General features: G+C 41.0%; 1 protein-coding gene across 1 annotated transcript in view; it reads left to right on the top strand.

Moving 5' to 3' along the window:
* Positions 1 to 5,786: 5,786 nt before the first annotated feature.
* xkr6b (XK, Kell blood group complex subunit-related family, member 6b) overlaps positions 5,787 to 17,317 on the top strand; it is a 62,524-nt gene continuing 50,993 nt past the window's right edge. The window contains exon 1 of the mRNA XM_038727533.1: positions 5,787 to 6,759. Within this exon, the coding sequence (XP_038583461.1) occupies positions 6,194 to 6,759 (566 nt within the window). The 5' untranslated portion in view covers positions 5,787 to 6,193. The remainder of the gene's footprint in view (positions 6,760 to 17,317) is intronic.

The following is a 17,317-nucleotide window of genomic DNA, read 5'->3' as shown; positions in this document are numbered from 1 at the left end:
GACCAGAGTTTAAGAATGACCATAGTAGAGAATCATGTGGATCCTAACAGCTGGACAATGTACTCCATCAACTATTGCCAAGTTAGCAACAGATCAGTCTAAGCCTGAGCTAAGCGTAACCTGCGCTTTCCTACATTATAAACACTTAAGTTATTGATTGATTAAGTAAAATAAAACCTACTCACACTCATAGATAATAAATAGAATTTGAGCCTAGATCATAAGAGAGCCGGCTTCCCTAATAGCAGCTGGGGGTTTATTCCAAAAAAGGGGGGAATACGGTAGATAAAAGCTGTTGCCTGAAGATCTTGTCTTTAGTTCTTAGGATTGTGAGGAGGCCTGCCTGCTGATATCTTAAAGCACATGAAGGAACACACACTGACCTTGAACGGGAGACTCCCTAAAGAGGTGAACACTTTTGGAGAGAGAAGAAGAAGAAGAGCAGATGGCTTGGCAAAGGCTATAGTGTTCCTGTTTGTTGTAGAGACATCTTTGTCAGGGCTGTGTGTGTGTGTGTGTGTGTGTGTGTGTGTGTGTGTGTGTGTGTGTGTGTGTGTGTGTGTGTGTGTGTGTGTGTGTGTGTGTGTGTGTGTGTGCGCGCGCAGTATTTGCTTCAGTTGCTGCCTGTCTGGGCTTCACAATAGATGGTTTGCTCTGGGCCTTTCTAGCCCACTTCATAGAGAATGCATGTACAGACGCCAGGGCTCAATTGAATGTGAAACCCGGCGTTGCTTTACAAACCAAATAACTGCCCTTTCTCTGAGGAAAAGATGCTTTGCTATGGCTTTTTTTAAAGAAGAGGGGCTGATAAAAATTGCTTTCAAAGCAAATATTCACTTCACAGCCATGTGTAAGATACAATAGAGTAACCTAACCTCTATGTTTTATTTAACAGGATGCTTAGACAAATCTGTTGATGTAGGAGGAAATGATTTACTTTAGCATCCGTTATAAAAGGCTCAGTGATAAAATGTTAACTTTTATGGCAGCGGCTGAATGTTTAAAGAGATAACACTTGATGAAACACACTTTGCTCACTGTGCCTAAGAGGAATCATGACAAAAATATGAATACAGTTTTCACACACGCAAAGTTGCATTTCCCATTAAAAGTACATTGATAGACCGAGATGAGTAATTATAACCAGTAACTGTCAAACTGTGCACCAAGTTATCACTGAGCTTCTAAATTTGTCTTGCGTGAACCGAATGCAGAACGCTCGCTTGCGTCACACATCAGATTTTGACATTTATTGACGAGCTCTGAGCATTTTGGAACGTTGACAGTTTGTACTCACACCTACACCATTACTCACTCAAGCTTTTCATTCAATGATATAAAGACAATGTCTCATCCAACCTTTCTGTTCTGAACAGTGTGTTTGTACTGTTATGTGTTGTCGTGTCGTTATTTTGGGCATGTCCAGTGAATCAGAGTAGTCTGTCATGGCTGGATAATGATGACTTGAACGTGGGTGCAGAGTCTAATACCAAAATTCGTTGTGTAATCTCTGTGAGAAGCTTCTTTATTTGTTCACTCAATACTCCATTAATAGTCCACATTTTGTTTTCTTTTGTAAATTTAAGTTATGGCTCGGTTAGGTTGGTTCAGGCATGTCTCTGTGACATGAAAGAGTTTTGCATTGACACTACTGAAGCTACTGTCATCATCACCTTCGCACCTCAACAGGGAAAACTGTGAAGAAGTGTAGAATCTCCCCGAAGGACACATGTAGCTGGTTTTCTCAGACCCAAAACTGAGATAAATATAATGAAACATAGTCACAAAAAACATAGCAGGGTATATGTTGCCTCTGTTTTCACATGGATTCCTCAGATTTGCACACTGAAATACAAAAGAGAGAGACAAAATAGTAACAGCTAATTAATAACAGCAATGGCATGTCCAAACCTTTTTGACTAGGGAGGCGCTAACTTATCCAAGGGTGGCATGAAGTACACACACACACACACACACACATACATGTGGAACATGACATAATACATTCCCAAGCCCCTTACCTTAACCTTAACTATCAAAACTACATGCCAAACCTTAACCCTAACCTTAACCTAATTGTAACCTGGACTCTAAAACCACGCCTTAACACGCAAAAAGCTCTCCTTGCCGTGTGGACGTACATTTGTGTCCCTATGGTTCCACAAGTCCCATTTAGTTACTGTGCATTCAGGTTAAAGTCCCCACCGGGATATAAAACATGAAATCTCATAGTTTCTTACATTCCTGTGCTTCCGTTTTCATTTTCATATTATGCAAGAATTTATATTTTATTTGAGACTTGGCGCCAATTCAGAGTGTAATTCACTTTTCATCACTGTCATAAATACAGAATACACATTTTTTTCAGTTTTATAGCCATTTTGGCCTTACTGGTAGATGCACAACTATACATTTGGGCACTCTGATGAGATTTGACATGAGCATTTTCCTGATCTCCTGAATGTTATGTTACATTTTAAGTGTGCTGAAAATCTCCCTCTTTACAAACTTTGCTTCCAGTATTGGAAACACACATCAGTTTCTCTTCTGCTTTTCTGTGTAATCCACCAACATGAAGGTGAGCGAATACTAAGTGATTACATTACTGTCATATACATTATTTGTTTGTGCTGTAATTAGTCTTTGTCTGGTATAGTGACCTACACACCTTGGTAAGCCTCAGCAGCAGGAATAGTCAGACAAGCTGGAAAAAAACTCCCATAGACTTGTCATTGGCTTCTCATTGCTACTTGTGTTGATTACACACGAGTCACACCTCTGGAGTACAAAACATAAAATAGCCTTGCCCACAATGCATCATTGATTTGCTCTACCTGAATATGTTGCTCACAGGATGCAGGATTTACATCAGAAATACAGCCAGCGAAAAGGAATCACTGCCCCGACAGCTCTGCAGGTGCCTTGTCCATGGGTGGAAAACACACACACACACACACACACACACACACACACGCAGTCTGATTTATTTAGTCTACGCCCCCCTTAGTCAGGCCTTCATCCTGATCTCTTCCTCAAGATGCCTGAGTTATTCTTGCCTGATATTCTTTTAATGTCTGCTTTAATAATCACCCACTCTCTCTGTCTCACACACTCATGTTAGGCCTGTAATTTGTTTTTGTTTTATTGAAAAATGACTCATGCACATTTGCTGCCCTGCAAAGCTGTTTGTTACAAATTGGATAAAAAGTGCTTTATAATTTGAATTGATGTCAGCTGATTTGATTGTTTTTACTGCTGTGAGGCTTTTCCTGCATTAAACTGCCTACCATCTCCTGTGAACATTAGAGCTGATTCTGCATCTAGTGTGCCACTCAAAAGGCATCCTGGAGGCCCTGAGGAAGAAGAGAAAATGAAGGCTCATCAGACGAAACAGGTTTCATGTGCTGGTACCTTGCACACAACTATACTGTCTTGTGTGCATTCAATCACAGTTATATGGGCCTGGAGAAACACTTACCTGATTCTTTTCATGCAGCATCACTGTGACTTTTCATCACCCATTGTTTACCATCCTCCATAGATAAATAAGTAACATTTCACCAAGACCATGACCAAGTGTTAGTCCTAAAGGAAAACTGAAAAATATCTAATCTTACGTGATGTATTTGTACCAGACATGCTGGGACATACAGTACCACATTTTATAGGCTGTGGTCATTTCAGATAGCTTTCAGTAATACCTAAAAAGAACAGAAAAACTTTGCTATATCATTCTTTGTGCTAGGTCTATTGTAACTGTGATAAGACAAAGTAGACAAACTGTTTTTTATTCATTGTAAGGTATATTGACTGGGAGAAAACATATTGGTGTTTTGGTGTGAACCCAGAGAAGACGTGGTCCACTGAACCCAATCAAAAATAATAAAGTTAATTAATGTAGCTCTGGAAGCTCCACTCTGGTTAAAGATATCATCACAATAAAGTGGCAAACATGATCACAACCAAGCAAAATGGCTGACTATGATATGATTGGCTGATATGATTAGTAGGCTGCACTTCAAACATTACTCCAGTGAGGGGAACCTTGTAACGCTAACGGTGTGTGTTGTATATGTGTGTATGCTCTTGTATGTCCATCCTATATAGGAAAAATTCAAGTTTGAAAGTAGAATATAATAAAACATGTGACCAGCCAAGATAAAAGAGATGTTTATAAATGCACGTGCATCTGACATAATATACCGATAGTCTGACTACCATTAACTCTTGTGTCTTTTAATTGTTTTCTCTCTCCTTTTTAATCTTTCACACTCTTGTTTTGTATTTTTATATTATTTTTGTGTGTGACTGACTTGTCTGTGTGTTTGCTAACCAGCTTGCCCCTTAATGTCCAAATGAAATATTTTTTAATGGAACTGAATTGGGATTTAGACTTTGAGGGTGAGGACATTTTGCCCAGTCCTTATTTCTTCAAAGGACAGTTTGACAGTTAAGTCTGTATTTTAGGTTTAAGAGCAGAACTGGGTTTACATTTAGGTAATGGATTTGTTGATGAGGGTCCTCAGAGAGAAAGAGATTTCAGCACTGGACAGCTCCCACCAAATCCAGCGTCCGAACAGGCGAGCAGAGCAGGCAGCGGGGGTGAGGCTGACATGATCCAATCAATCTCACACTGGATATGACCCTGTATGGCAGCTCTGTGGGCACAGTCTAATCACAGAGCTGTTGAGCCTGTAGCGGGCTCACCAGCTCTTTGCTCGCACATGCTACCAGAGGGGGAAAGGCGTCACTTTTCAGCAAATGCTTAACCCCTTGACTACTGCTAGGGGGAAAAATGCTGCAGGAAGGAGAGACAACCCATGGTGTCTCTTAGCAACCAGTCTATAGGTCTATAGATTCACCTATAGATAAATTATGTCTTTCCCCAGAGGACATGGTGTAGAAGCTACCTATAGCATGCTTTTTTGTCATGCCACTTGTATCGCTATATTGCCCTGGATGCCAATAAAAAATTAACAATTCACCATGACATGTAGTATGGCCATTTCTGTGATAGCTTTCAATAATAACTAAAAAAATGACTTTGCAATATCGTTAGTTGTGCTAGATTTATAATAACTGTGATCATATAAAGTACACACAAAGAGTGTGTTTTTTATGTGTAAGGTATATTATAATGACGGGGAAAGAACATATGGGTATGAGAGGTCTACTACAGAGTTGCCTACAAATAAATTGTCTTTCTCCGGAAGACATGGTGTGTACAGGCTGGCTAGCTAAATCTTTGTCATGCCATTTAAATTGTTAACTTCCAATTGTTTAGTTGGAAATTACTTGTTATGGTAGAAATGACTATTCTCTTACAAAATCATATTCATTTCACAAGTAACCTCCTACTAAACATGTCCAGTGCTGATAATAGGCAATAGGAACATCAAACTCATACAAGGAGATACAAATACTAAAAAAAAAACAGTAAGGACACTAGAAAGTCTTTACAGAGCAATAAAAGTCGTTGCAGGATGGTTTTTCGTCAGTAGGAGAGCTTTTGATTTGGTTCCTTCTTCGCCTACAAAAAGTGACCCCACACTGTGTCACTGTGGCTGATTCAAATGTTCAAACAACAGGAAAGACTTCCTTTGGTGGTGATGAGGTATGTTGCATTGCATCATGCAGTCCTCCTCTGCTGCATATTTGGGGGCTTCAAACAAGACACTAGATGGCAACCACGGTGAGAGGGAATGAGTGTGTGTGTGTGTGGTGTGTGTGTCTGTGTGCATGAGAGAGAGAGAGAGAGAGAGAGAGAGGGGTTGGGGGGGATGGATTACGTCGGCGTGGGACAGCGGAGGAACGGTCTGCTCATGGCACTCAGCTTGCAGCTGGAGGAGAGCTGCAGAGAAGGGAAACAACTGAACAGCGGGGAATGAGATTAATGCACAGGTAATAATTGGTCGACCACAGTTGGATGCATGAGTTAGGAATTGAATTGTCAGAACTTGTAGATTAGATTATTGTAACTAGGTGGGAATAGATCTGCAGAGGAGGGAAAGCAAGACAAGATGTGCTGCGTCTGTGGCGCCACTGGTGCGCTGTCTGGGGACAGAGTGAGCGACGGAGACGCGCTGACACCCCGCTTTTAGATGGCTCCAACATTTGGGGTGCAAAACAGGTGTCAGGGAAGTGTCGTCACGAACCCCGGAAGCCGGAGGAGGTGGGAACATCAGAGGGAAAGATGGCAGCGAAATCCGATGGTCGCGGGGTCGTCACCGGTTTCGCCCAGCTGCACAACTTGGACGAGGTGGTGGGGACGGGAGAGGACGACACTCGGAACGGCAGCTCATTCCACATCTGCCATTGCTGCAACACCTCGTCGTGCTACTGGGGCTGCCGGAGCGCCTGCCTGCATTACCTCCGGGGGAAGGGGAAGGGGAAGGGGAGAGATGCGGCGCGGCCACCGCAGGAGGAGCGCCTCTGGCTGGACTGCCTGTGGATCATCCTGGCGCTGCTGGTCTTTTTCTGGGACGTGGGGACCGATTTATGGCTGGCCATCGACTATTACCACAAGCAGGACTTCCTGTGGTCAGGCCTGACCCTGTTCTTCGTGCTGGTGCCCTCGGTTCTGGTCCAGATCCTGAGCTTCAGGTGGTTTGTGCAGGATTACACTGGGGGCGGACTGGGCTCCGTGGAGGGGCTGAGTAGTCGAAGAGCAGCCAGTCTGCAAAGAGACAGGTGCTGCCGCCTCTCTGTCTGGGTCTGGCAGACCGTCATACACATCTTTCAGATGGGACAAGTGTGGAGGTAAGACAAACTTCAAGTTTTGCCTTGTAAAGAATCAGCCTCCAAAGCACGGTGCTCCCAGCTCCTCTCACTCTATCCATTCACTCCAGCCTTCTAACCTCCTCTTGACTGTCACCTGGTATAACCCGTTGTTGTGGACATGACTGGGGTGAAAATCAGCTCCGTGGTGATGCCGTTACGCTCGCTGCACAGTCTCCACTATTTGGTGTCACACATGCCTGCATTTGCATTTCCAACACACCTTGTTACATCTTAAACGGTTTGCAACAATTCTTAATGCTCTCAGCCAAAATGTGCCCTGAACAAACTGCTACAGCTGCACAGAAATTGCACCGCTGTGATTATTTCATCACAGTGCGCCATTGCGCTTGTGTGGGGAGGGAAGAGGGCTATTTGTTCAAAGACGGACAGGTAATAGCCTAGCTGAAAGTGTGTGTGTGCGCGCGTGTCTGAGTTCTGAGTCTGTGTCAGGCGCGGCGTTCACATCACAGTGCATCAAACCGCACACGATCGCCTTGACTAACCCCCCCTCCCCATCAAATACTTCAACTCTGCAACTACAGGCCAGACGAGCATCTGTTTTCACTGCTCACAAAACTACATGTTCCCTCCACAGACATGATGTCATCGATTCCTCTGCGACGCTCGACATCTTTGGTCCCCAAATCCGCTTTTTGGCCATATGCAAACCGATGCGCTGGGGGAGCGCGGGGATGCTCAAGGTGTAGGCCTACGTCCCTGCGCGTAATCTGTGACATGTAGCAGTAGTAGTAAAATGTGACACTGGTGCGCGCAGGTTATCTAGTCCATATAGCTGTTCAGTCGAAGCTTCTGAGCAGCGAGTTGTTTTTGGTGCAGACAGACGCAGTGGCTGGCATTTAACGGGGAAAAAAAGTAACGCATGACGGCTGCTCTGAGAGGACTGCCAGCGGCTGAAAAAATTGTAAAACAGCACACTATGAGAGTGAGTTGAAGGGGTCAACTAATACCACACTGACTCTCAGGTTCTCAGTCGACGTTTGTAGTGTTTTTGTGCATAAAGCTGACCACTGATTCTCTTACAGTAGCCTACTTGCGTTTGACAGCTGCTTGCTCCGCATCAGACAAATTGATTTTCTAAGCCATGATTGTGTTGTAATCTAATGCATGGGAACATTTGTGCTACTGGCTAAATTACTCACACGCTGAGACTAAGCTAAAATCTGAACTGAAACTCACTGACCTTTTTTAGAGAAAAAAAAATGCCACAAGCCCTAAAATCTTAAATGAGATAGGCCTACCTTTATTTAAATCCAGTTTCACCTGTGCCCACCCTCACAATTTAGTCTAAAAATAAGCATAATGTCCTTTCCATGTGGCTGGAAAGAGCATCTTCACTCTTGTGTTCAAGTGGTATGCCGGTGCATGCCCTATCAAGATGGGTTTTCCCAGCGACAATCTACTCTGCATTCCTCATCAGACTCATTTTGAGCGGCATCTGAAGGCTATTATATTGATTAGCTGCAGTTGTATTGGCTCAGATTTATTCACTCTTGTGTAATTAAATTGATTATATTGTTCATATTTCTATAGTCGTAAGAAGATATGGAGAGTGCTGTGAACTGTTGCACAGTCAAACTCACTGGTTGTGTTGATGGTTATGGTGGTTCATAGCCTATATATGAAAGATATGAAAGTATGAATTGGCCTACTTTATGTCCACCATATTGCAGAAGTTGTATAGAAATGTTACTTAATTACTTAAATATTATTAATATTTATCAATTTATGTCTAGGCCAAAGTTATTTTGTAACGCCTTCACACAGTAGCCTACGTTCTTGGGCTGCTCCCAAGAACGTAGGCTACTGCATGGTCCTGACAGGAACCAAAAACTAAAGCGTAAAAAACGTCTTTGGTTGTGCTGGTGTTTATGTGACTCATTCTTCCTGGAGTCTTCACTGCTTGTCTGGCAACTGCTGCCATAACCCTGGCTTTGGTTTTTGTATGTATTAATCAAACAAGATATAACATATTTATTAGTGAGCTTTAGAGGAGCTGGTATGGTGAATTGTGTTACCTTTGGACAGAGCCAGCTTAGCTGTTTCCCCAGTTTGTGCTAAGCTAAGCTAGCTGCTAGCTGTAGCTTTGTATTTAGCAAACATACATGAGAGTGGTACTGATCTTCTTATCCAATTCGCCACTAGAAAGCTAATAAATATAGCCTTTCCCCAAATGTCAAACTATTCCTTTAAGAAAGTTGTTAAACAAATACTTGGGTGTGTCTTCAGGTATTCTTGAATATATAATATCGTCGATCAATTATGTTGGCTTGTACAGCGTAGTGTATTAGGCTACATTATAAATACTTTTTGTCATTAATAAGCCTACGCTTTTATTGTGTCTCTTGCCTGTGCTCACATGAGTTATTCCACAGGTGTGAGCATTGCTTGCCTTTTGTTGGTTGGAACAACACCTTTATTTGATGTTAAATAATAAACCTATGGAGCAGTATGTAGTGTAGCTAGACTCACTTTCTACCTTTAGTGGTAAGTGTTTTCAAGGACATTAGGACCATGGAGCAATATCTGAATCAGCTTCAGATTTACAGGGACAGTAGTAAAAAGTGAGTGTAAGATGAACCGCACCAAACTCAATTAAAGTAGGCTAAAAGAAGAAACTAGTGCTTTGCTAATAAGGAAATCAAGTAAACATAATGTAGTGGTGTGTATGTTGTGACAGCACAAAGCCAGGGGCGAGGGATCATTGTCTCGCCACTGTCTCCCTTCGGACATGAGCAGCCTGGCTGTTGGTTCAGGGTTGAGGGTCAAAAGCTGCTCTTGTCAGCTTAGTGAGAGTTCACAACCTAAGACCCACAGGGCTAACACTTGATATGGAGATTATTAAGCCACTATGAGAGGCCAAACTGCCAATAGGTAGCATATGTTATCTTATTATATTATATTATGGGGAGTGAAAATATATTACACAGCACTGTAGATTCCCTTTTTTAGGTTTGAGTTCCATGTTATGGTGCAATTTATTGGATATGTCTGAACTTATCATATCAGTTTTTTTGTCATCATGTTAGGATCATGATGACATTTCCCATCATTTTCCATGACTGGATTTCAAAGCAACCATCAGTGCAATTCTTAGCAGTTCTTAACAAGATGCTACAGTAACAGTGTGCGAAATGTTTTGCCTTCATTCATGTGAGGAAACAAGATGAAGTGCTGGCAGAAGTCAAAAACACTGCCTCATCATGCCTCATTACTCAATTCTATTTTCAATTCTACAATCAATTAGCTGCTTTCCCTCTGCGCACCTGAGGACTGAGCTGACGACAGAATCGCCAAGCTTGTTTTGCAGTTATCCCCTTGTTAATTGTTGACAGAACGGGGAGGTTTCCTCTCCCATCTGTAATCCCACAGTGTCAGTGGCTCTTTCATGTCACCCTCCCTGTGAATCACCGGCACTGCTGATGGTGTCCCCTTAAGCTTTAGAGATTCTGCTCACATACGCCCAGGCACACAGTGGATCACACATACACAGAGCTCTCCTGGCAGTACGATGGACAGCTTAATCAGTGTAAACCCAAATTAGCGTCTGGCTGAAAAAGAACTGCATCCATCTCTGCCCCCCCCACCCAAGGAAATCCATATAAAAAAGTTTTGGAAGCTTTTTGTTGTTGGGAAATCCCAGCAGAAGTGGGTGCAGTGCCGTCTTCCTCTTCCCTCTTAATTTCTTAAAGTTGGGGCTGAAAATATTATATAATAGGCAATTTTCAGTAGCTTCTCACCAACTGAGAAAAATGTCAAGACTCCAGTGGCAGTTACTAACCACTGAGCAGTGAGCAACATCATATCTCTTCTTATATTTCTGAGAATAAGCTATATATGCTGCAAACCAACCTCAAAATACACTTAGCAACTAAATATTTCAATGTGGTTAAACTATTACATATTTAAAGTGGTACTCCATTACACATGAATATTTGTTTACTCACCACAATAAGTACTATATCTGGAAATATCTGGAAAACAACTGTGGCTCTGGAAGGAGCTTTTCAAAGTTTGAAAACAAAAAACGATAATGTAAACAAATAAAAACCTGATGATGACATTAGATTTTAGATTAGAGTGTGTATTACAAAACCAGAAGTGTGGGGTTTGAAAGAAGTGGATATTGAAAAGGCAGGGAGGTCTAATGGAGGGTGTTATGAAAATGTGTTATGGGAATGCATTATGGGAAATGTAGAATCCAGCATTTTTGGATATCTCAGCCTCTGTTGCTTTGATTTTGACGATACATTTTTAAAGGTTGTCTCTTGTGAGTCCTCCAACTTTATGCAGTACAAAATTGCTGGAGTGCTCCCTCTAAATTCTGAAATTATGCACCAGAGAATGCAATTCCAACAACACGCTGCTTTTCTAAAACATCCCTGTCCATTTAACATAATCTTTTGATTAGCTAGCAGTTTAATGTGGAGGGTGGGTCTTGTGGAGAAATGATAAGAGACCACTTTTGTAGGGATCTGTAGGGTTTACCCACTTCTTGTTGGTTTTAGTTGTTGCAACAGACAACAGAAATATTTAAATACTCAACAGACAATGTGATGTCTGACATGATATTTAGAATACAGGAGTCATGTTTTGATATTCTGAATAATATTATGTTCATTTTTGTGTTCAGTGCACATTTGGACTCTTGCTGCATATAGGAAATGATGGAACAGACTTGGACTCACATTACACCTCAGTTATTGACAGTGTATTAGTAAGCTGTATTGAACAGTGCTGAAATGTTGCCCATGTTAGTTTGATTAATTTGAGTAACTTTGCCCATTCAAATAAATAGAGTAGGTACTCAGGTTTTAGTAGGTCTTGCTGAGAGAGATGTAGTATGTTAATTCCTGTTGTTTTTCATTATGTTACATTGAGTGTGTGGGTTGTAGTAATACTTGTTTGACAGTGTATTAAAACACAACATATTCCAGTTCAGTGCTAAAATGAAATACACTTCAGACTGCTAAATTGCAAATCTTCCATATGTGTAGGGGTCAAATAAGGCTGAGAACGATGAATATGCTGGTAAATATCTAAGTTCTTGTTATTGTATTACTGAAATACACCCCTCCACCCCCACCCTGCTTGGATTACACTTTTAATCCAGAACAAGAGTGGGCTCACCACAGAGCAACACGAAGAAATCGCCTCATGGTTGACATCTGCTTCTGTTTTGTAGCCTGGTAAATATTAATACAGACTGGGAAGAAGTCGACAAAGCCTCTCTTGGCTGGCTGGGCTGCTTATAGTTGCCAAAAAAGGTTTGTACATGCAGTGAAGCGAGACTTTGAGATGATACAATGCAACCAGCTGCCTTGTCAAGGAATAAAAAAAAAACAGCTGAGGGGGTGAAAGAGGGAAAAGATGAAGGCTTGGATAAATTGGTTACAATCCATATAATTAGGTATTGAGAGTTTAAAATGGCGAAAGATGGGGACATCTTGTTCCCTCAACAGTGGAGGCACTGGAGTATTTTTGGAGTGAAGGAACCGACAGACAGATGACTGGGTCGCACCAGGCTGCTTATTCTGTTTGCTGGCAGAATAAATAAGTCTGTGAATCTCCTTAAAAAAATTCAAATTTTTTCCATTGCTGTAAAGGCATGTGAAAAAAATAATCTGTCTCCATGTTCATTTTATAAGAAACACATTACAATATTTAGAATACTACTAACCCCAAAACATTTTATTCTACAGAGAACAAAAGATGAAAAGAGCACACAGGCACAGACAGAAAACACTTAAATTAAAGTACATTTCTGACTCTATTGTGTGTTATTTACAGACAGCACATTAAACTTCCATTGCTGCTCCAAAACATATCAGTGCAAAGCTACTCATTTTCTCATTAGCACTGATAACAGGGGACAAACCTTTAAAGCCAGCACTCCAAGAAAACCCCCAATTATGTGACAGAGGAGCCTATCTAAATGCAAGAAAAGCCGGCTTTCTTCAGAACCTGTCGCAGCTGGGGGTAAGAAGACAGAAAGCTATTAATGAATACAGAAATATGTGCTTCAGTTTGTCAAGTAGCAGAGGAAGAGAGAGGGATGTGAAAAAGGGATTCAATGGCTGTTTTGGTTCAGTGTCATCTGGATGTGAGTTCAAGCTGGGTTATTGAATTCAGAGAGTATTGCTGAAAAATGTCTGATTCAGCATGCGGTATTAGTTTGAATCCAAATGTTTCACCTCTGAATAACAGACACAATCAATTTGTTTTAACAGAATGTTGTTGGTGATTTAGATACCTATGTATGGATAAAAAAAAAAAAACTCAACTAAATAAATGAGTAGCTAACATGTTAGCTGGTTACAATCCCTTTTCAACAGGTGATAACATTCGCTGTTACTGCAGAGAGAAGATAAGTTCAGTGCAGGGTCAATAAATGGCGATAAAGAGCCTATGATGATGCTTGATTCAAACGCCTCAGGCCTGCCTTCTGAGCAAAACATTATTTAGTAGTAGAAGCCTGAAGGCCCTGATGTTACAGCCTTGCTGCCTCTCAACACTGGTCAACAGACAGAGACAGGCTGGCACTCATGAAGGAATATTAAGCACACTGGCAGATGGGCTACCAGACAGAGATTTGTATGCAGATCACATACATATGTGTACACACACGCACACAAACCACACCTCAGGGGATTTGAGAGAGGCTCTTTTTTTAAATATACCTTCTTATATGCAATCTCACATCGCAGACTCTCTCTTGCTTACGGACACGGAGAAGCACACACGCCTTGGCAGAATTACACATTTCCATGTCCTGTTTCTTTAGGCGCTTACATCAGAGAGAGGTAGCGCAGCCAGTGGACAATGAACTCCTCCCACCCTCCCCCTGGCTCCCTCCTTTTACGAAAAGTCATCTCCTGCACACTGTCCCTCAGAGCATAAAGATTAAACTATTAAAAACACATCAGTGAGCCACACCAGTGCGCTGGTGACATTTGTTTATTATGACAAACATAGGCACAGGAGTTTATTTTGATTCAGTCCCACAAACACTGTATTGCTGCCATAATACTCATAAGAGCATTAACTGTGTATTAATCCGCAGCTGAAAGTAGTCCCCAATAAATCCTTTACTCCTGTTTGAGTAACATTTGCTAAAGATGACAGTGCCCACCTGTTTAATGAAATTGCTGAACCTTTTTTAAAATGGAGTTTATATGTGATTCCCCTTTTTCTTCTTCTCCTCCTTATTTTTTTTTTTTAAGATTTCAGTCTTGGGTATGAACTAGTGGGCTTCGGACTGAGTGCAGACAGGGTAGGGAAATTGGAAAGTATTGAGAAATGGACTATTGCATTGTTGGTTTTGGTCTTTTCATTCAAAGCCAGCCTTATCCTTTGATACATACTTTCCAGTATTTTTCAGTTTGATTCTGTGTACTGTATGTTAACGTGTTGACACTCTTCTTCTTGCTACAGTTGTAGCTTGTGAGCTTGTGGAACTTGATGATGTAGGATTTATTGACTTTGACGTCTGCTGTTTGTTCAATGTGGTGTGTGCCTAGTTCTGTTTGGCAATTAAATTGGCTGCATTAGTTTAATTCTCCTCTTTCTTCCTCCTTACAGCTGACTACTGTTTCTATTCTCCTCTAAACAAAAATCTAAGTCTGCCCTGTTGCAACTTTTTCTTTGAGCTCATTCAGAAGCACTCAACATAAACACATTGTGCATGTTGCGTATATTTTTTCACATTAGTCTACTGTATATTCTTCTCAGAGAAAATCATTACTTGGGCCCGGAAGATATTCAGTGCAAGTAGAAATGCTTTCACTCAAGGGTTATTTTTCATCTGGAATCCCTAGCCTGTATTCCTAATAGATGTTTATATTTTCCTTTGTCCTGAAATAGTTAAGGCCTACACTCCCAGATGCACAATTTGAGATCATCATGCGTTCTCCCCGTACACTCTCTATCCATTAGTGCTCTTCATAAGCTCAAGCTACCACATTACCATCTGTCCTCCCTGCAAAGTTAGCATATGTTTTTATTTTTATCCCTCCCTGTCACTTACATCTATTAATGTTCTTAGGCTCCTCATAAAGCCTTTTATCCCCCTCCATCCTTTCTGGAAGGAGACACCATACTGTGTGTTCCTCTATCTTATCCTCTTCTTATTTTCTATTGTTAGAAGGATCTGGCTCTCTACACTGTGAGTGCAAATGCTGTGTCCCTTACCACTAGTTAAAGTCATCATGCTACCTCCCTCCCCTCATATTTCTCTTTATGGCTATGCCTCCCTGTGTTGCCTTCACATAAAGCTGCACTTGACCTCCATTTCTGTCAAGGAAACTAGAGCATCTGGCTCCTTCCCCATTACAGCTCCACACCTCCTCCCGTCTCCCTTCCTGCCACCCTTATCCAGCCATACCACCCATCTTTTACTCCCTACAGAGCCCATTTTCAGATCTCCCACATTCCGTTGTCCTTTTAGTTCTTCACTTCTGCTCCCTCTTTCTGACAAAATGTTTTATTTCTGCAGGAAACTGTTACACCTTGGTTCATGAGTCAACCTGTGGCTTAATGGCTCTCCTCTCACGCTACATGTCATTTTTTTGGATTCACAGCTTTTCACAGGCATTTTGAAGGATATGTTGAAAAGACTACACACAATAGAGCGAATCAATACAAAAAGTTGCATTAAATAAGGTTTGGATATTATTATACCACTCCTTATTACTCACTATCACTAGGGTTGCTAATACTGCAGATCCAACTGAGAATCAACACCACGATGCACTGCTATGCAGCTCTTAGCCACTTTTCAGCTAAAAAAAAAAAATGTTTCTGTACAATTGTGGGAAGGAGCATTGAGCCCAGGAGATCATATAAGCTGGTTGTACACAACCTGACCAGTGTGAAGTGGAAGAAAACAAGTGGCAGGTGATGAAAGTCAAACATTTACGAAACCAACAGACCCAGATATATTTCTCAGGAGTTGGACACCCAAATCAAGGATAAAAATAGAGTAAATACTGGACTTTTTATAATAATAATAATAATAATACTATACTCTATTTGTATAGCAATTTCTTTGCAAAGTGCTTTACAGGGACAAGAAAACAAGACAAGATGTGTTTATATATGATATATGCAATATATCACATATAATACATACGCAATATATCATATATACCATATGCAATATATCATATCATATATCATAACAATACACCGAGCAGCCAGTACCTGGTAACACTTTTTTGCCCCCACCCATACAGCATATGTAAGAAGTATATAAAGAATTAATACATAGTTTATCTATTTATCTATAACGTTTTCCCCAAAAAAAGTGTATAAACAGTTAATTAATAATTTACAACATAGTATTGCATAGTTGTAATCATATACAATGAAAGATAATAAAGTTAAAGTGTTACCCAAAACCTAATTAAATGATAAAATGATATAAGGACACTTCCCAGCTGTTTTTGATGCTGTCTGCATTTTATCCATATCTGGGCTGTGTCTTAGAAGCTGCATCAGCAGTGCTCAGAGAAGACCACCATTGTTTGAGTCTAATCATGGTCAACGCTCCAGGCGTCAGTTTGATAAACAGACAATCTCTGCTTATAAATAATTGAACAACCCCATCGGTTCTCTCACTCTCACAGTGTCACACTTGCAGGGTTTCGCAGTCGTCTCTTCTCAGTCTCATATTTGCATGGTGATACCCTGCTTAGTGAGCTGTTATACTGAGAAATGAGCTGTATGAGTCAAATCGTAGCTTTTGTTAACATGCAAACATAAACACACACCAAATCGTTACAGCTGGCACTTGATTTAAGAGTAAATTACAAATCCCTAAGAAAAGAGCACCAGAACTCCTATCATAAGGAGCACAACAGATTATCCTATATGAAGACATAACAGAGTATGTTATTTAATGTAATATGAATATATTTGTGTCATATGTAGAAATGTATTTAACATGCAGGAATCATTTATAAAGGAATTGTTTGACATATTGGGAAATACACTTATTTGCTTTCTTGCAGAGAGTTATATCAGTACCATTTTCATGTCTCTCTTTTCAAAATAAAGATAACGACAGGGAAATGTTAGCTTAGTATTATAGAGATGACATGTTATTACAGTATTTGTAAAAAAAAAAATAAAAAAGCTTGCATCCTTGCGCTTTGAATTGTTTTTGGTTTTCACATGTGACCTGTCCTCTAAGAACAATCGGATCTGGCCCACATAATGTTAGGGACCTCATCATATTTAGGGCAGCCCATATTCAGGCCTCCTGTTGAGCAGTCCATCACTGTCCTTCGTGTGTCCTTTCCTCTCGTTCTTATGTTTGTGGCTGGGTGGCTTTTTCCTTTCTTCAGGTGATTGTGGTGAGCCAGGACAGCTAAATTGGGTTCTTGAGGGGGACCTGAGAGCATCACACCAGAGAGATCATCAGCTCAGGAGTCCCAACAGTGATCAGTTAGATGTCACATATCACCACCTCTACAGGCCTGACAGGGAATGGGTCTACAACAAGTGTGCTTCAGATGTT

The sequence above is a fragment of the Micropterus salmoides genome, unplaced genomic scaffold (genome assembly GCF_014851395.1).
Source record: "Micropterus salmoides isolate LMB-PRFRI ecotype aquatic unplaced genomic scaffold, ASM1485139v1 Ms_hic_scaffold_18, whole genome shotgun sequence".
Classification (NCBI taxonomy): domain Eukaryota; kingdom Metazoa; phylum Chordata; class Actinopteri; order Centrarchiformes; family Centrarchidae; genus Micropterus; species Micropterus salmoides.
The sequence above is the reverse complement of the archived record's forward strand: the minus strand, read 5'-3'. Positions and strand labels throughout refer to the sequence as shown.